We start from the raw sequence: 20,851 nt of genomic DNA on the forward strand, positions 1-20,851 counted from the left end.
TGTTTCCAGCTCCTAAAATAAAACAAAATTTATCTTGGGTACAATTGGATTTTGCCATGAAGTTTTAGACTATAATAACCTTCCTGATATGGAGTCTTTTTGAATCATGTTACTAATTATCATTGCTAAAAGATGATGTGGTACTCCCCAGCTTTTTATTTATTTTCCAATTTAGATTGCTGCTGCAGTTGGTAGAATGTATGTCATTTTCTTAGTACCTTAAATTATCTTTGAAACAAGGTGGGCTATAGATAAATATGATCTTTTAATTGCAGTATCTTTATTAAAAAAGATATGTGGATAATATCAATGTAGTAGACATTTTGTGACCTCCATTATATTGTCATATACAAAATTAATTAAATTAATTAATCAGTCATTTCTATTTAAATTATAGGGAATTATTAGTTAATTATGAGGCAGGCTCACTTAATTGCTTAATTTCTCTCCTTATTGTCTTTCTCTTTTCTTTTATATTTACTCCCAACCTATCCCCACTATCCTCATACTGACTTGTTTAAAGGTTCCTTCCTTCCTTCCTTCCTTCCTTCCTTCCTTCCTTCCTTCCTTTCTTCCTCCCTTTCTCTTCTTTCTCTCTTTCTTTTTCTCTCTCTTTCTCTCTCTCTTTTTCTTTTTTCTTTTCTTTTCTTCTTTTGTCTTAGCTTCTGGGAATGAATCCTAATCTTTTGCATTGGTCACAGGTCCCTGACTATTGTGGTCACAGTGCTGCCAGGCAGCCTCTGACTGGGCACCTGAATCATGTGGTTAAAATTAAATTAACTAGCTTTTGAGCTCACAGTAGTTAGTAAATAGGCTGGATTTGGTTCCTGGCCTGGATGATGATTATACTGATGTTGAAGATAGCACTGATGATGTTAGATGTCTTTGGGACAGGCATTCCTATCCCTGTTTATGGATGGGAACACTGAGACTTGGTGTCACCAGGAAAGATGGGCATTGCTGCCCTAGTTACCATGCACCTGGCTGCTTCCCTCTTCCTCTTCTTCTAGCTGGAGTTTCAGGCAGCCAAGCCAGAATGTTTCAGCATTTGAAGTCCTGGCTTCTTCTTTGCTTCAGTGATCATGTCCTGAAAGCATTAGCAGTTCTCTGCTTTTCGCTGATAGGCTGACCACTGACGAGGGAACAGTGGTTGGGAGCAAGGCCTGTGGGTGGTACTTCCAGTGGGTGGTTGCAAATGAACTGCTCTCATCTGACCTCTTGGGTCTCTGGGGCATTTGAGTTTGTTGTCTTTCAACTAGATAATCTTTACGGTCCCTCAGCAGAACAGCTAGTTGATGGAACCAGAACAAGAACTTACAACTTTTGCCTGACTAGTTTTATGTTCCCTTTACACTATTATTTTTTAGCATTTTTATTAGATACACCTAATTTTTTTTTATTTTTTTTTCAACGTTTATTTATTTTTGGGACAGAGAGAGACAGAGCATGATAGATACACCTAATTAATGATAGGAAGTACAGCACTCTCAGGGCACCAGGTGAATTAATTTATCTGTGGAAATTTAGTATTTCTAAGGTAATATTTTGCACCACTCTACCTCTGGTTGATGAGCGCCTGATTTGTCTTTGTTCTTCCCGATAGCCTTTTTCAATCACAGTGAGGGAACCTAGGGGCAGAAATGAATCTGTGCCTCTTACTCTCATCAGAGAAAAAGGAACTTATGGAATGGTCACTGTGACTTTTGAGGTAAGTGTACTGTGCAATCACTTTGTTTTTTATTTTTTTTTATTTTTTGAGAGCGAGAGGGAGCAAGCGAGCTGGGGAGGGGCAGGGGGGAGAGCGAGAGAGAATCTTAAGCGTATAAACAGCATCTCTTCTCAGAATTCAGTCTCCCTCGTGCCCTTCTTAGTTTTTTTTCTCCATAATACTTATCATCTGAAAAATATGTATTTCTTTATCAGTTTTTCCTTTCATTAAATGTTAGGTCCTTGTGGGTAAGGAGTTTACCTGTTCACTGTTGTATCCTTAGCACCTAAAAGAGGTCAGGCACAGAGTACTTAAGTACTTTTCAAAAGGAATGATTTTATTACATCTTTATATCTAGTCTGTTAGTATGTTATTATGATTATTTTAAAGATGGGGAAAGTGCTGCTTGGAGTTGCTGAATACTTGCCCAGTGTTAAACAGTCACTGGTGGAATTGCCATGTGATTCTATGACTTAAGAGAATTTACCAATTTTGAATACCTTCCTCTCATGGAAGAATACATTTTTTCTCAGGTTTAATATAATGGCTTGAAAAAATAAAAAAGAGAAAACTCTTAGAAATCATGTAGTTTAGGGGCGCCTGGGTGGCGCAGTCGGTTAAGCGTCCGACTTCAGCCAGGTCACGATCTCGCGGTCCGTGAGTTCGAGCCCCGCGTCAGGCTCTGGGCTGATGGCTCAGAGCCTGGAGCCTGTTTCCGATGCTGTGTCTCCCTCTCTCTCTGCCCCTCCCCCGTTCATGCTCTGTCTCTCTCTGTCCCAAAAATAAATAAACGTTGAAAAAAAAAAAAAAAAAAGAAATCATGTAGTTTAATGTGATTATAGTCCATATCTATAATTACAGGCCTTGACTATTAATTACAAGGGCAAACTTATATACAGTTTTCTATAATTCTTCTTATAAAACATTTTTAAGTAAAAACCAGATTTTTGTCATTTAACATCACAATAATGCTTTCTTACTCTAGTGAAATATTTTGCATTTATGGATGGTACTATGTGTTTCTTTTCAGGTAGAGGGTGGCCCAAATCCACCTGAGGAAGATTTGAGCCCAGTTAAAGGAAATGTCACCTTTCCCCCTGGCAGAGCAACAGTAGTTTATAACTTGACAGTACTTGACGATGAGGTGAGATAATATAAATGCTTCAATGGGACAGAGATTCTGTCTGCAGTCTAGACATGTTAGAACATTATGTCAAGCATTAAATTGTGTTCAGTATTTGAAATTATTCAAGAACTTAGTCCTATGTAAAGCTAGTGTATTGTACTAACTAGTTAGTGTATACTTTAGCTATAAATAGCCATTTTGGTGGATATCTGGTAAATATTTACCTTATTTATTTCATAATTGTGTATATAAAAGCTGATGAACCTGAATATAACTGACAACCACACGTAATACAGTAACTTAAGTATTTGGTAAACCTTGATGATTGTTTTTTGTTAGTGATTGCAGTTTTGAGTACGTATAGTCCTACCTACCCAGCATAAGTATTTTACTATAAAAGCAAAGAAAATTCTGTAATTGATATCCTTTTGTTTAGATATTTTAATTAAAATTTTTTTTAATTAAAAAATTTTTTAAAATATTTATTTAGACACAGAGTGAGACAGAGCACGAGAGAGGGAGACAGAATCCGAAGCAGGCTCCAGGCTCTGGACGTGGGGTTCAAACCCACAAACTGTGAGATCATAACCTGAGCCAAAGTCAGACACTTAACTGACTGAGCCACCCAGGCACCCCTTGTTTGGATATTTTAAATGTTCACCTTCATGGGAAAGCTTTAGTTATTTTTACATTTCACATCGAAGCTACCAAGGATTGAGATAAATGAGATAGCTAACTTAACTAGGGAGAGAATTGATTTTGAACAATAATGTGCAAGGATATCTCCGTGAGCTAAATGAGAGAAAACATAACTTTTACACTTGATCTTAGCCAAAAAGCTGAGACACGATTGAGAAAACATAACTTTTAATGAAACAATCTTAGTATTGTCAGAAAAAAGAAGAGAGAATAGCTGGGAATTTATAACCATGCTTCTACTTTCCAAAAAAAAAAAAAAATCAAGAAACCAAATCACAGCAAATCCTAAGAGTATAAAAACAAATGAATTAGAAGATATAATTAGAAACTCTCTCCTTGAAAAAAGTGAAGTGGTATTAGCATTGATAACTCTAGTTGATCTGGTTATGTAAACTAATAAAAACCTTTGGTTTTTAGATCCTTGGAAAGGTTATAATTTAGGGCAATGATTAATTATACGTTTTAACTATAAACCTAAAAGATCATCTTCTGAGGATAATGTACATCATGGTACCTACAGTTAATAAAAAGTGTTGTATGTTTGAAAGTTGCTGAGAGTAGATCGTAAGTGTTCAGCCACGCGCCTATAAGAGTCAACTATGTGAGGTGATGGATGTGTGAATTCTTTGGATCTTGGCAATCATTCAAATATGTGTATGTATATCAAACCATCATGTAGAATTTATAGAAAAAGCTCAAGCAGTATACTGAAGAAGAAATCCCTAGGATTTCTGTGCAGTTGCAAAAAAAAGTTTCACTTTAACCAGGTGAACATTTGCATGGTAGTGACTCTTAGAACTTGTTCTCCAGAGAGGCATGATGTGTATTTTGGAAATCATGATTGGTCTCGTACATTTACCTCTTGAATTAGAAACCATTTAGAGAGAAGCAAGAATAATTCACATGGTTGAAAACTAACCATTTGTATGTGATGTTTAATGTAGTTTTCCAGATTCTTAGATATTATGTATCTATAATATTATTCCAGCTTCTTAGATATTCTTATATTTATTATTAGATTACCACAATGCTGCTTTTGATTCTACTACTCTGATAAAACTAGTTAAATTTTATGTCCAGTTTTACTGTCATATCATTAGCATTATGTAGAGATTGGTCAAAGTTAAAGACATATACCTATACTTTAATACTTGTCCAGACAATTGCTTTATGAACTTTTCTTTACCTATCTAAAATATATTATTTAACTTAGGAAAATATTTTAATATATAGCTATTAAACAGGCCTCTCTGTTTCCACCCTCAGTTAAAATATTTCTGTTTCTATGTTTGTATTGAAACATAGTGACTTTGTATACTTTGGTTTCTTTGCAGATGTTTTGGCTATTGATATTTTTGCTCCTGTTTATATTTTTTTGACAGGTACCAGAAAATGATGAAATATTTTTGATTCAACTGAAAAGTGTAGAAGGAGGAGCTGAGATCAACATCTCTAGGAGCTCAGTTGAGATAATCATTAAGAAAAATGATAGTCCCGTGAGATTCATTCAAAGTGTTTATTTGGTACCCGAGGAAGATCACATACTCATAATTCCAGTGGTTCGTGGGAAAGATGACAGTGGGAATCTGATTGGATCTGATGAATACGAAGTTTCAATCAGTTATGTTGTTATAACCGGGAATTCAACAGCACATGCCCAGCAGGACTTAGATTTCATTGATCTTCAGCCAACCACAACTATTGTTTTTCCACCTTTTATTCATGAATCACACCTAAAATTTCACATAGTTGATGACACCATTCCAGAGATTGCTGAATCATTTCATGTTGTATTATTAAAAGATACCTTGCAGGGAGATGCTGTGCTCTTAGGCCCTTCTACTGTGCAAGTCACAATTAAGCCAAACGACAAACCTTATGGAGTCCTCTCATTCAACAGTATCTTGTTTGAAAGGACAGTGGTAATTGATGAAGATACAACATCAAGGTATGGTTGATTTTAAACCTTGCTACACTTATTTTATTTTTTAAATGTTTTTAATTTTTGAAAGGTAGGGGGGAAGGGCATAGAAGAAGAGGGACAGAAGATCTGAAGTGGGTTTTGTGCTGACAGCAGACAGACTGATGTGGGGATCGAACCCATGAACTGTGAGATCATGACCTGAGCTGGAATCAGATGCTTAACTGACGTAGGCGCCCCTATTTTATTATTTTAAAATAATACGTTATTTGAATATATTATTCCAAGATTTAGTATTTGTGGTGTTGGACATAGTGCCAAACTGTGCCATTTCTTCACCATGGTTTTGCTGTTTTTTCTTATTTTCAGAGTAATTTAAATATGCAAGTGAATTCACATTATGATAAATTCCGAGGACACATCTACATATCTACTCCCTCATATTAAAAACATTCATTCTTTGTGATAAGGATTCTGCTTTTACTAATATCTGATGGCCAGTTTGACATTGAAAAACCTAGCTAAGGGAAACATAGTATAATATGTGACCTTATATATTTCTTTTAAAACTCTAGATTTGAAGACATTACAGTGGTTAGGAATGGTGGCACCCATGGCAATATTTCTGTGAACTGGGAATTGACACGGAATAGCAGTGATGCTTCACCGGTAATAGCAGATATCAGACCAAGTTCCGGAGTTCTCCATTTTGCACAAGGGCAGATGTTGGCATCAATTCCTCTTACTATCATTAATGATGATTTTCCAGAAGAGGCAGAAGCTTATCTACTTCGGATTCTGCCTCATACTATAAGAGGAGGTGCAGAAGTGAGCGAACCAGCAGAGGTAGATCACTTGTTATGTTTTACTTCTGTGAATATTTCTGTGTTACAGAGGAGCCAAAGAATTTGGTCACACAAATCACTTTTATGCTTAGTTTGATGCACAAATCACTTTTATGTTTAGTTTGATACAACAGGAGAAACACTGGTTTTGGAAATGACATTTGTTTCTTTCGCTCAAGATTGTCTCTTCTGTAAATAAGAAGTTCACTCTTCAAAAAGATCCTATGAACAGTACATTAGTAAGGTCATCAAATCTATTTTTTTAAATTCTTTTTAATGTTTATTTATTTTTGAGAGAGACAAATTGTGAGTGGGAGAGGGGCAGAGAGAGAGGGAGACACAGAATCTGAAGCAGACTCCAGGCTCTGAGCTGTCAGCACAGAGCCCAATGTGGGGCTCAAACTCAACAAACCACGAGATAATGACTTGAGCTGAATTCAGACTTTTAACCGACTGAACTACCCAGGTGCCCCTCAGATCTGTTTTTGATTCATATTTTACTCTGTTACATATAAAAAGTGACCATCTTTAGACATGATCTGTAAATAAATACTAAAAATCAGAATAGCCTAGAAAAGAAATAGTTTGGTATTGTCAGACGTGAGAATTCTGTACTTTAATATTTTATTTTTATCTGCAGCTTTTGTTCTACATTCAGGATAGTGATGATGTTTATGGCCTAATAATATTTTTTCCTATGGAACACCAGAAGATTGAAAGCAGCCCGGGTGAACGATATTTATCCCTGAGTTTTACAAGACTAGGAGGAACCAAAGGAGATGTGAACATGTTTTATTCTGCACTTTATATTCCTGCTGGAGCTGTAGACCCTTTGCGAGCAAAAGATGGCATCTTAAATACATCCAGGAGAAATAACCTCATTTTTCCAGAGCAGAAAACCCAAGTTACTACAAAATTACCAATAAGAAATGATGCATTCCTTCAAAATGGGGCCCACTTTCTAGTAAAGGTATTTTAATGATTAAAACAGTTTAAACTTTGGCTAACCTGCACGTGTACTTGTCTCTGTGAGAGAGTTAACTGAACATTACCTTGCCCTTATTTGTGGTTTAGATTCTACCATTGGTTACTAAATTTTGTTGAGGGGGTCCAAAGAGAGACTGTGTCTGTTCCCAAGCCATATAAGGATGAATAAAACACGGATCCTACTAAAGTTAATATTGTAATCAAGTGATAATGAAAGTACACCAACTTGAAATGCAGGTCAGAATATAATGGGTGACACAATGGAGTAACACAGATTGTTTAATGAAGAAGGGCCAGGGAGTGGGGAGATAGAGTGAGAGATCTGCCATTCTTTGGAGTTGATTTGGGCTAATGTGACATAGGAATGGGATTTGTAGGATAAATACTGTTTTTCATGATGGCTGCTGCAGGGAAGGCATTCCAGAAATAAAAAAGCAATATGAGAAAAATTGTGTAGATATTTTTAAATAATATACTGAAATCTGATTCTTTTGTCTGTTAACTATAGATACAATCTCTGGCTTTTCATCTCTTTAATAATAAGAAGTTAGGGCCCCATAACATATTCTTCCATGTTGTGTTTTTTTTTTTTATTTCTTAACTTTTATTAGCCAAAATACTATTTTATTGCCAAAATTTTATTTATTTTAATGTTTAGTTTTGAGAGAGAGAGACAGGCAGACAGAGCACGAGCTGGGGAGGAGCAGAGAGAGTGACAGAATTTGAAGCAGGTTCCAGGCTCTGAGCTGTCAGCACAGAGCCTGATGTGGGGCTTGAACTCCCGAACTGCAAGATCATGACCTTCGCTCAAGTTGGATGTTTAACTGACTGAGCCACCCAGGCGCCCCTTATTGCCAAAATTTAAAAATCTGCACTCATTTGTGATACTGTGGCTCATTTTCCATGCATTTGGTTTTGGTTGCATCTGAAAATTAGCAATAAAATTGGTGCTTATCAAATTTTGGTTATGTAAATAAATTTAATACAGAATTAGATAGTATGAATGGATGGATAAAGAGTTTATAATCCCGTGTCACCACACATTTTGCTAACCAAAATATATATCAAATGAAATAGCATATTCCATTAATTTTTTTTGAATCATGCACATTTAAACTGGTTTCATATTTTTGCCTAGAGTTTGTTTTGTGGTTTATTGTTGCTTTCTCTGGTATTAGTAATTGCTGTCTTCCTATATGCCATCCTTACCATGTTATAGCTTCCAGTTGTCTTATATGTTGGATGGTGAGATTAGCCATATTAACTGCTTTTTATGCTTGCTTCACACCTGCTACTTGGGATGGGTTTTACTGAGCTCCTGAATTTTCCTGATCTCTTGCCTTTTCCTTCTTGAATTGTGTTTTAGTTTTGTTGTAGTATATCTTCCTCAAATACATGTGCACAAAAGGAATATGCAAGGTAAACTTTTGAGTCTTTGAGCAGCTGAAAACAAAATCTCAAACTCAACATTGATAATTTGGCTTGGTAGAAATTTTTAGATTAAAATAATTTTTTCTTCAGCACTCGGAAAGTATTGTCTTTTAGCTTCCACAGTTGTTGATGAGAAATTTGAGGGGAAAGACATTATTTACCTTTTTAGGTAACTTGCTCATTATCTCTGAAGGCTTTTTAAAATGTTTTTGGTGTTCTGAATTCTGCAGGGTTGTGTCCCACCTTGCTTATTAGCACTTGGTGGGATAGCTCTTTTATTCTGAAGACTTTTGTCCTTTTTTTTTTTTTTAAAGCTGGGCCACTGCTCATGCTTGTCCCATTTGTGTATTTCTTTTTAAAATTAGGGGCGCCTGGGTGGCTCAGTTGGTTAAGCGTCCGACTTCAGCTCAGGTCACGATCTCGTGGTCCGTGAGTTCGAGCCCCGCATCAGGCTCTGGGCTGATGGCTCAGAGCCTGGAGCCTGCTTCCGATTCTGTGTCTCCCTCTCTCTCTCTGCCCCTCCCCAATTCATGCTCTGTCTCTCTCTGTCCCAAAAATAAATAAACGTTAAAAAAAAATTAAAAAAAAATAATTATTATTTTTTATTTTAGAGAGAGAATGCATGCGAGCAGGGTAGAGGGGCACATGGAGAGAGAGAGAATCTTAAGCAGGCTACACGCTCAGTGCATAGCCCATTTTGGGGCTTGATCCCAGGACCCTAGGATCATGACCTGAGCTGAAACCAAGAGTCGGACACTCCTGCAACTAAGTCAGCCAAGCACCCCATTGTTTGTGTATTTCTTGAGGATTCCTGGTGGAGAGGTCTAGGTTACCTGTTATGGAGATATATGATTTATCAGTATATAGAGGATGCCTCTTTGTAATATGTGTACCCAGAGGGAGACCTTTTGGCACTATTCCTAGAAATTTTGTCACTAGTGGTATGAGAGTCTGCCTGTTTATCTGTATTATTATTATTATTATTATTATTTTATGTCCCCTCAAAATGGAGTACTTATGATGTGGTGCATACTTCTGTCTATGAGGATAATGCATTCTTCAGAGCACCCATGAATTTCTCTTGGAGTGATGGGTGAGGAGAATATGGCCTTATATACAGTTGTATCTGCCTCCCCTTGGCTTGTGGGATGCTTTTGTGATATGACTGGCCAGATTGCGGGGAGGGGTCTGGATCTGTGAAGTGGATTGAGTGCATGGTTGAGCCTGTGGCCCTGGCCCTGATGAACAAGAAGTTAAAGTGACAAGAATGCGGCTACTAGAACACATTTAGAGATACATTTAGAAAGCTGTGAGTTTGGCCTTATAAAAAATGTCACAACTTTTTTTTTTAATATTTTTTTAACGTTTATTTATTTTTGAGACAGAGAGAGACAGAGCATGAATGGGGGAGGGTCAGAGAAAGGGAGACACAGAATCCGAAACAGGCTCCAGGCTCTGAGCTGTCAGCACAGAGCCTGACGCGGGGCTCAAACTCACAGACCGTGAGATCGTGACCTGAGCCGAAGTCAGCCGCTTAACCGACTGAGCCACCCAGGCGCCCCTGTCACAACTTTTTAAAATTGGTCCTAATAGATTGAAATACATACTGACTTCACCAGCTTGCGCTTAGGGCAGCATTTTCCCAAGTTAGGAGTTTTCAAGAGTCTCTGGGCGATAATAACCTCTCAAGAAGAATTTCATAATTTAATGGAGGTTTTTTTTCACTTTTGGGGTGAACTCTGTCCTTTGCCTTCTCTGCTGTTGTTGTCTGGATTCAGAGCTTTCTTATTAATAGACATTGTCTTAGGCTTCTGTAAAGGATACCGTAGACTAGGTGGCTTAAACAGCAGACATTTATTTTAAATAAATGTCTCCCAGTACTGGAGTCTGGGAAGTTGGAGATCAGGGTGCTGGGCATGGTGAGCGTCTGGTGAGAGCACTCTTCCTGGTTTGCAGACTAATAGTGTCTTATTGCTGTGTCCTCACATAGTGGACAGAGAGAGAGGAAACAAGCTCTTTGATGTCCCTTCATATAGGGTCATTAATCTCACAAGAACTCTACTCCATGACCCACTTATCTCCCAAAGGTCCCATTTCCAAATGCCATCTCACTGGGGATTAGGTTTTCAATATGTGAATTCTGGGGGAACACAAACATTTAAATTCATAACATATGTTTCAGTGTATGTCAGTATTCAGTTCTCCCTCTGTTTGCCCCCAGTCTTGCACAGGGCACAAATGATACGTGAACCGAATTATTATCCCAAGTGAAATGAGCAGAAGTTTTACACAGTTACTTTTGCTTTCATGGAGGCCTGGTCCTCCTGGCATCATGGTAATAGTGTAGTGGCAGGAGTTCAGTTTGGGACTGATGATGCAGTAAAGTTGATCTTGAGTCGTAGACAACTTTTCTGTGCCCTTTTTAGCTTTCTGATTTTTTTCCTCATGCTTCCTCAAAACTAGTTTTTTACTGTGATATAGACCCTATATCTATATAGGGTCTGTGCCAATATTAGTAAGCTTTTAGTCTTTTGAAAATATCCAATATCTCTATCCAAGTACCTGCAGAAAATCTCTTTGTAAGCAAAAGCTTATTCAGAACGTTCTCTGGATCAGATATTATCCAAGCTATTTTTCATCTTTCCATACGAACATGACAGAATTTCCTTTCTTGATGATACTTGAAAAGTAAGGAAAAGCTTGAAGAAGTGTATAATGTCTGAATTTTGGTGATGCCAGTTTAGAAATCTGTTTGCACCACTAATTCCAGACTCAATTCTTTATCTCTTCTGTATTCAGTTAAAAAACAAAAGGTCTTACAGCACAGACAGTTAATTTAACACTATAGGGCGAAAGAGACATTATTAGTCACGGACACAATTCCTCAAGGTTCAAAACAGCTGTAGGTTGTGGAAGGCTGGTGGAAATTAGAAGGTTGTATAGTTTGTATAGTACATAATGGATGAGCAACTCAAGAATAGGAGGCATCAGACTCTGTGTGGAAAGTTGAATGAAAGTGAAGAAAGGAGAATCTGAGACATGAGCTCCTCATTCTTCACCAACCCTCTCAGCTGAGTACATTAGTCTGAGATACAACTTTTGGCAGGCTTAGGGTTTGCTAATGTGCTGTCCCAGTTGCAAACCATCTGAAAGCAAAGAACGACTCTTTGTGAATGGGGCAGTTTGATTTAGCAGATGCTTAAGGAACCCAGACAAAAAGGCTTAGAGACTAGGAAATAAGCCTTGGAAAATTAGCATTTTCCTTTGGATCAGTTCATTTCATAGCCTTCTATATCTTCTTTCTTTGTGTTTTCAAAAATATTATATTTAGAATGAATTCTGTAGCTTTTTTGATAAATGTAAGCTATGACTTATTTTCCTTCTTTTTAGAAAGTTTTGAAGGAAAAATACATTGAGTTTTTTTTCTTGATATAAACAGTATTATTAGTTTAGCTCTTTCTGAGCGTATGGGAATGAGATTGTTCATTTACAAACACATGCTGACTCACACATGGCCATATATTTTAGAAACATCTTTGCCTTCAAGCAATGCACTTATATTTATATGTGATTCAAATATACAAATTTTATGTGTTTCTTCTTTGTGATATTTTTTAAGATAAATAGTAATTTATATGTGCACATATATAATCCTTTTCTCTAGAAAGAATGACAGTTATGTGGCTTTTACTGTTTACCTTTACATTGTATTTATTTTATAAAGTAAATGCAGTATACTTACATGTTCTATTTTACTTGAATTAGTCTACATACCATATTTGCGGGAGAATTGGTCAATTTGATTTCTTTGTTTTCTTTTACTCAAATGACTTATTTACCAAATATGGAATTTTTCCTATCTTTGTCTTCCTGTATGTGATTTTTAAAACAAAATGTATGACATTTAAAAAAGGCGTTTACTTTTGCTCTATAAAATATATATTGTTTATCATAAAATGTGAGGTTGTATGTCGGATCAGAATTAGTCCTGTCCACTTGTGGAAAATCATCTTAAATTGCAAGTCTCTTCTGGTGGTACTTACTCTCATCGTTTCCACATTACAAAGCCTAACAGAGGGCTCTATAGAGTGGGAGGTCCATAATGTCTTACTAAGTTCAAAATTGCTTTTCAACTTAAAATCTCTATGATTTTTCCAGTCTTGTAGTGATTGTCTGTTGCTATACTTCTCAAGTGAACACTGCATGGGTTGATCAGCTGAATTTTGGAAAGTTAGAATATTAAGATGTTGAAGGTTTGTAATATACCAAGATTCCTATAGAGCTCATCCTGTGTTGGAGGGATGAGTCGACAAACATTTACTGTGTCTCAGCTGCAGTTTTGGGTCTATGTCATGGCTGGGAAAAGGCTGAGAAGACCACAGACTCACAAGGACTTTGCTGGAAAGTAAAAGTCTGGAGTGCATAAAATGATGAGCAAGAAACATGTGAAATTTATGATAAAGTTCTAAGTTTAGTGAGGTTAATAGAAATTCAGAAAGAGATAGAATAAAGATGACTGTAGATACCAGGAAATCTTCTGGAAAGAGAGGGAGATTTAACTGGTGTTTAAGAGTAGGTACACTTTGGACTTGTGAGATGATGAGAGGCCATTCTAGATGAGAAGAACACCATGAAAGTTATTCTAGTGGCCATGTTCATTAAGTACATACAGGGGTAATTTGTGTTATACATAGGCTGTTTTTCTTTGAACAGAAAGACATGTTAAGTTACATTTGGAGTTCTGAATGATCTTCTGATACTGAATTTTCTCTGTCAGGGAAGGGGGAGTGGGTGACTGATTGCAGGTGTGGTGAGTGGAAGAGAAGAATGAGATATGGGCAACTCTATTTGGCTTTAAAGTCAAGATAGTTGGGTATAAGTGATAAGGAGGTAAAGAAGATGGCAGTGTTGGTGATGTTAGTGGTGACGGGACATGGAACAGATACTGATTTCTATTTTGGACATTCCGTCTATAAGGTGTCTGTGTGACATTTAGATGATGTCCTGTGACAGTTGATTATAAAGATTTAGAATTTGAAGGAGAGATCTAGGGATTTTTAAGGAGAGTGTATGAAATTATAAGATAAAGGGCTTAGGAAGAACCTTGGGGAATAATAACTGAAGAGCAAAAAGAGCCCAAGAAGCCAGTGCAGGAGATTGAAATAGGATGGTGAATGAAAGAGGAGGTGAAATTGCCAAGTTTATTTGTGAACTTTAGCCATATTTACTTTGGTGCCCCGTGCTATTATGACTTTTTTTTTTCAATTTAAAAATTTCTGTTCTTTAAAATTTTTCATTGTGTTTGTTTCTTTGTTTATTATAGTTGGAAACTGTGGAGTTGGTGAACATAATTCCCCCAATCCCACCTATAAGTCCTAGATTTGGGAAAATCCAAAATATTTCTTTAGCGGTTACTCCGGACATTGCAAATGGAGAAATTGGCTTCATTAGCAACCTTCCAATCATTTTGCATGAACCAGAAGATTCTGCTGCTGAAGTGGTAAGTAGGCTTGTTCTCATTGATGGGGCCTAATGAGTCTTGAGATAATGCACAGACACTATTTTTTTTTTTTTTAGTATTAACATACAAAAGCAACAGATCTTGAAAAGCACCAGCATTTACAGCAAGTCTTCAATATGTCATTTGATATAAATAACTGATGAGGATGTGATTTTCCATCATCTTTTGCCATATTTGAAAAAATAAAATTAGAATTAATCGCTCATGGCCAGAATTGAGTATTTTGACGTGGCTACTTTTAGGTAGCGCTATGACATTTGACAGAGTGATAGCCAAATATATTTTTTTGTTGCCAAGTCATGTGTACCTCAGGTATCCTTGGCCTGTTCCATTTCTTAGCATTCCTTATGTTTGCCTCCTGGGGCAGGACTGGGGTGGCTGCCTTGGGTTCTCTGCTTGGTGATGGAAGTGATGGTGGTAAAGTAGTGGAATGCCAAATCCTAGGAATTTTATATTATATATATGGGTAAATTTTTGTGTATGCGCACACACAAAAGCATACTCATATATTCAGCACCCCTACCTGCTCCCTACCCTAATTGAATTTTCCTGCCATCTATCCAGGGATGGCTCTAACCTTCAGCTTTACCATTTTCTGAGTCACAGTCTATCCCTGAGACCCTTTCCAAGTCTCTCACACTTCTGTTTGATTTAAAGTAGTTTGGGGTTCAGATCAGAAAAGAAGATAACTGTTTTTGTTATCAAAGCCTCATGTCAAAATGGGGTGTCTGCAACTTCCTTTGTTTGTATATTTCATTCTATAAATAGGCAGAGAAGCTAATTTTTTAAGATGGTTGTGATTTTTTATATTTTTTCTTAATACTCTGTTTCCTTCTAAAAACGAAAAAAAAAAATTAAAGAGTGGATTGCTTTCTTTCATTCATCTGTCATTGTACCATTTCATATTTTTCCCTTGAGAGAAGTAAGTTTTGAGGGAAAATTTTGGGCTTTATGAACCTGAATTCTTCTCCTTCTGGGAAACAGAAAGGGTGGAAATTTCCCTTGGTTCTGTTTCTCTGTGTTTCATCTGTAGCCCAGGCCACACCCATTCTTCAGGGTGATTAAAAGGCTCAGCCCTCTGTTAATTTTTTTTGTCTTCCCTAAATATCTTATTTTGCTCCCTAGTCTCCAGCCCTGACTATTGCTAGTCAAATTACCAGAATGGTTAGTGAGGAAAATATCTTCCATTTTTCAAGATGAGATGTATTAAAAAAGCAAAGAACAAAGAAAGTACCTTTTTTAGGGGCTTAAAAAATGGCATATCTACCATTAAGTGTTCATTTATATTCTTTATTTGAAAAAACTTTATCATTGTCTATAATTTATCCTTTTATTATGTATATTTGAAATATACTACACTTAAAACTACCAAATATAATTTGTTTCAGAATTATTATAATATCCTTTATTTAGATCCTACAATGGAGAGGCACTCTAATCCTCTCCACAAACTTACAAAATAGGGAAACTCTAGCTTCATTTCACTTGTGGAAATTGAGGTCAGGGAGGTTAAGTAACTTGTCCAGAGTAACCCAGAATTATGATTTGAGTATCTGATTTTGTTTCTACTGCATTTATTGTGTGGGTTAGAAACATTTATTTATGGTATTACGGTGTATTTTTGCCCTCATCATTTTAGGATGCCTCTCACATAATTTTCTAGTTTTACTTACAAAAGCTCATTTTTCAGTTTATATTGTGATGTTACGTTAATTCTTTTTTCAGAGAAACTGCAGTGGAAATGTATTCTTCAGGCAGATTGTTCTGTTTTTCATGATTTTTAACTTTTAAAATATTTTTCTTTTTATTAAGACAAATCCCAGGTTAGGGATACTTTTGGGTGGGAGCAACTTCGTAGATAAATTTGATTAGCAAATACTAATAAGAATTAGCTATATCTAAAATTATTTTTATGCTTAAACAGAAGGCTTGTTCAGTTGTATTTTTAATGTCATCTAATAGTTGGCTTCTCTATGCAGAATGCATATATTCATAATTCACATAATAACATGTGCATGCCCTAACTGAAAGCTTATATAATTTGTTAGCATATGTTTCAGAAGAAATTGTTCCATTTTTTTTCTTTGTATAAGGTCTACATTCCCTTACATCGAGATGGAACTGATGGCCAGGCTACTGTCTATTGGAGTTTGAAGCCCTCTGGCTTTAATTCAAAAGCAGTGACCCTGGACGATATAGGTCCCTTTAATGGCTCTGTTGTGTTTTTATCTGGGCAAAGTGACACAACAATCAACATTACGGTCAAAGCTGATGATACACCGGAAATGAATGAGACGGTAACACTTTCTCTAGACAGGTAATAACCCGTTTAGTTTATGTTTATTTAGTAACATGTATATGTTATATGTTCAAGGTCTCTGAAATAATTTTTTGTTTTAATTATTTCCTCCATATAAAGTAAAAAGAAAAAACTGAGTGGATAACATTTTGCTCCTCTTCTGACGTTTTGTTTTTTGTTGATGGCAACTATGAGTGTTATGACATAGTGAACTTTTACCCTGCTATTCATTATGAGGAAACATTACAGGGAAAATTTATGAAAGGTATCAGATACATCATAAGCATAGCTAATATGTTGCTATATTAAAAAAGTAGGCAGCAACAAATCTAAAATGTTAGGTTAAGCAAACAGCTCTGTTGGCTTCATTTTCAACAGGGGAGAGGATTAGAGCTTTATTTTGAGTGAGTAAAAAGAAAGCGTTAATCTTTAATGAAATTCTCTTTTAGCATAGAATGTGAACGCTAAATAGTATTTATATTTTTAGAGAATCAAAAGTACAAATTTAAGAGGTATTCTTCTGTAATAATGAGAATTTACTTAATATTTCTCAGTGGATAATTGGTATTAGGAAAATATTACAGTCTCCTAAAGAGAATTTTTTTTAAGCAATTCAAAAAATCTCCAAAAATGAAAAAGAATACTGTATTTAACTGATGTCAGTTAATTAAAAAAAATCAAGATCAATCTTATGTACTGTAATTCCCTATATTAAAGTTGATACTTATTAGAGGGGGTTAGTGCGATTGGAGGGCTTTGTAAAATTCATATTTTATAAACAATAAAATTCACAGATAAATTTAATTGACATTATCTTATATTACATGAATCAGGAGTGAAATAGTAATCATTATTTTATGGAAGCCCTGATCCTCTGTATTTTACCATTAGGTTTTTCTTTGTAGGTATTTTGCGTAAACATATTCCATAAACCTGATTAGTAGCTCTTCTTTATTTTTATGTTGAAGAAAAATAAGAATGTACTGAATAAATTTACAGAATGTCTGCTATGCATTTTGTTTTCATAACCGTTTTATGTGTACTTTTTTACGTGAAAAGTAACAAAACAACAACAAAGTGAACAAACAAAAAAGCAAAAACCAAATGCAACACTCACACTGTCCAAATGACTTACGTTTTAAATACGTATTTCACATTAAATCTTATGGAAAGGTATTTCAAATGACTCAAGAAAATCAGTGAAATGTAATGTAAATGAAAACTGAAAATGATTATTTTTTCACTTACATTCTTTTTCTCTTAGTTAGGTTTGAGTACTTCTTAAATCAATAGACCGTCTTCAAAAATAAACTGAAAGAAAATGAACAGCAGTTATAAACCAGACATATAGCAGTTCATAGAAATTGTTAATGAGTTTCCACTTTGGCCAAATGTTTAAAGAATGATTTAAATTTCATCTCTGAAAGTTTATAGTGACTATAATTCCATCAAAATAGTCAATTTTAACTTTATAATATAAACCTTTAATTAAATATAATTTTTATGTGTTTATTTCTCTGTCTCCCATCGGCAAAAACAATACACAAGAAGTACAAATCATGGAGTAGAGAATTTCAGGAATTATTAGTTCCTCTCTTTTCAAATACAGGAAATTATTTCAATTTTATATTAAAATGTTTTAATTCAATTAGCACTAGTGCTTACTTGTATTAGTTGTGCATGAACAAGAATGAGCAAAGTACCTTTGAGTGTTCTAAGACATATTTAATTAAATAAATATGAGAATAAACTCTTTGATTGGAAATAATATATTTTACCAAAACCTCCATCTCACTTTTGCAAATTTTTAACAAAACTAAAATGAAAGAATGAATGGTAGTTAAGTATTATTACGTTATGATATAATAGTGCAACAAAAATAATTAACACTTTATTGTGGTACATTATACACTTTCTCTAAAGTCAAATTCAAATACAAGTTCTCTGTAGTACAGATAAAAGTTGCTCTGGAGTTAAACAGTTTATGATGCTTTCAATATCTTATCAGGTAAAAAATATTTTACTGTTTAGTTTTCCCCAAATCAGAAAAAGAAATTATTTTTCCAATTTATTTCAGAAAACTTTTTGTATATGTGGTGTATAACCCCATTTTTACAATGTTATTTGACTTTAAAAATGAAGCCCTTGTGTTGTGCATGTTGACATGTGTTTTTTGAGGCTGTTTGAAAATGCAGTACATTGTATATTTGAAAGTATTTAGATTTCCTGATACTAAGTTCTTTGTAAGTAATAGTTGTCAAAATTAAAAGATAAACTGCTGTCTTATGGCTTCTTGAATATATTTCTATGCAAATGGGAAAGGTATGTATTTCTTTGCTTATAGAGTTTTAATTTTTTCAAAGAACAGTTGGCTTTAGATCTGAGGACAAAGATTTTTGTTTTTTTAAAAACCTCATTAAAGCTACTAAGTAATTATAAGTCAGGCTGAATGAGATTTGCTCAGCTGCTGCGGTCTGTGAGCATGCACAGTACTTGGCAGGCCTCCGCGCCTTGGAGCAGGCCTGGAAAGGAATGTCTTCAATGGGTGTTGACATGCTGGCTGGCCATGGGGTCATCCTTCCCAAGTGGGAACTGCTGAACCTCTTGCTAGGATTTGTCAATAGCAAAGAAACCAATGTGCAGAATTCCCATAAAGTGTACATTACTGGCTTATGGGGGAAAAATGAAAGGCTTTCTTGAGCTTTATTTTTACTCTGTCATTCAAATTCCTAGCAGTATTAGTGAGATTTTGGCAAATGGTGTCTCTGTCTCTTTTTTCGTCCCTCCCATACTTCTTTCTGTGTTGACAGGGTAGAAACCAAAAGGTTTGTCGTGTTTTTTGGGTAAGTGTACAAAATAATGACTGGGTTTTTTTTGTTTTTTGCTTTTGGTTTTGGTTTTTCAACCTTTTGCTTTTCCAGCCATTGTTTTGGACAAGGCTGTGGTTCTGCATGACCACAGGTCTTGAGAAATTTTGCTTGATGCCTGTGCATGTTTTGTGTGTAGTTTCATTTTCTAATGGTAAGAGGAGCGTGTATGAAATATGGGCAGATTTGTTATGAAAATCATATGACTGCATTAACAATATAACAAATAGCTGTCCTATTATTTGGACTGTCTCTTCTGTGGCCATGAGTATGCTAGGTGTTGATTGTCTGATATCCAAAAGCTAGAGAAGAATGTTAATTCTGATTCTCTTTTACGTAGGAAGTGAGCTGTCTTTTCTACGTATTAATTGTGGCTTCATTGTAATTTTGAGGTCTGATCATGAGTACTTTTTGGTTTAGCAGACAGTGACATTTGGGAAGGTTTAGAGCAGATTGCAGGATTGAGAATTCTGCTGGCTTTTAAACCCCCAGAGCCTTGCCTCCCAGTCCCTTTGATCATTCTAATTACACATTGAGCATAAAAACCAGAAATGAAAAAAATAATCTGGTTTTAAATATGTTCTTTTGAGAGATGTATTGGAATTGTTTACCAAGTCATACATCTCAGTTCCATTCTATTCCATATTTTTTGGTGTATGTCCTATATTTTCTTATATAATAACAAAAAATTACGAGGTTAAAATGGAAGTGAATAGAACCATATGAAAGGTCACAAAATATTTCTAAAATCTAATCATAATTTCATTTATTTTTTATCTGTGTGGTTTGCTTTAGTCCATGCAGTTACCCAACTTTTATTTAGTTAGTATAATCTAATGTCATGAGTTATTTAAAAAAAAAATTCAAGTGTATGTAAAGTCAAAACCATTTTATTTAAATATATTTTCTAACTACATGTTACAAATTAAATTTTTCTAAAACTGTGAACAAATTTCTAGATTTGGTACTTTATAAAAATATATTTATTGCCTTTGATTACTGTATTTTTGGTGTACTTAGGCAACATGCGATTTCAGTCAAATATGAAAGATATAAAGAATTCAGAAATAGAAATTCTTCCATAAATGTTATGAGTAAAACTATTTTGATCCTAAGTGATTTTAATACACTTAAATTCAGTTTAAGTTTAGCTCCTAGTAACATTCATATTCATTTTCTGAAAGTGTTGTAAATATTATAAGTAAGGCTACAAAATTGAGAAGTAAGATTATAGGTGGCGGATGCCTTTTTCTCCCCTTTGCCTTTTACAGGGTCAGTGTGGAAAATCAAGTGCTAAAATCTGGATATACTAGCCGTGACCTAATTATTTTGGAAAATGATGATCCTGGGGGAGTTTTTGAATTTTCTCCTACATCTAGAGGACCCTATGTTATAAAAGTGAGTATGAAAGAAACTTCCATCTATTCTGTACTCACAACTTGAGGAG

At 35.3% G+C, this 20,851-nt stretch overlaps 1 protein-coding gene across 1 annotated transcript in view; it reads left to right on the plus strand.

Annotated features, from left to right (window-relative positions):
• The window catches only part of ADGRV1 (adhesion G protein-coupled receptor V1), a 543,587-nt gene that overhangs the window by 27,145 nt on the left and 495,591 nt on the right, over window positions 1-20,851 (plus strand). Inside the window, exons 5-12 of the mRNA XM_047076463.1 lie at window positions 1,604-1,708; window positions 2,739-2,852; window positions 4,916-5,481; window positions 6,030-6,300; window positions 6,940-7,269; window positions 14,041-14,217; window positions 16,332-16,555; window positions 20,676-20,802. Coding sequence (XP_046932419.1) covers window positions 1,604-1,708; window positions 2,739-2,852; window positions 4,916-5,481; window positions 6,030-6,300; window positions 6,940-7,269; window positions 14,041-14,217; window positions 16,332-16,555; window positions 20,676-20,802 — 1,914 coding nt within the window. The remainder of the gene's footprint in view (window positions 1-1,603; window positions 1,709-2,738; window positions 2,853-4,915; window positions 5,482-6,029; window positions 6,301-6,939; window positions 7,270-14,040; window positions 14,218-16,331; window positions 16,556-20,675; window positions 20,803-20,851) is intronic.

This window comes from Lynx rufus, unplaced genomic scaffold, assembly GCF_022079265.1.
Source record: "Lynx rufus isolate CCGP_SWC_20201006 ecotype Redwood Valley unplaced genomic scaffold, mLynRuf1.p SCAF_1, whole genome shotgun sequence".
Lineage (NCBI taxonomy): Eukaryota > Metazoa > Chordata > Mammalia > Carnivora > Felidae > Lynx > Lynx rufus.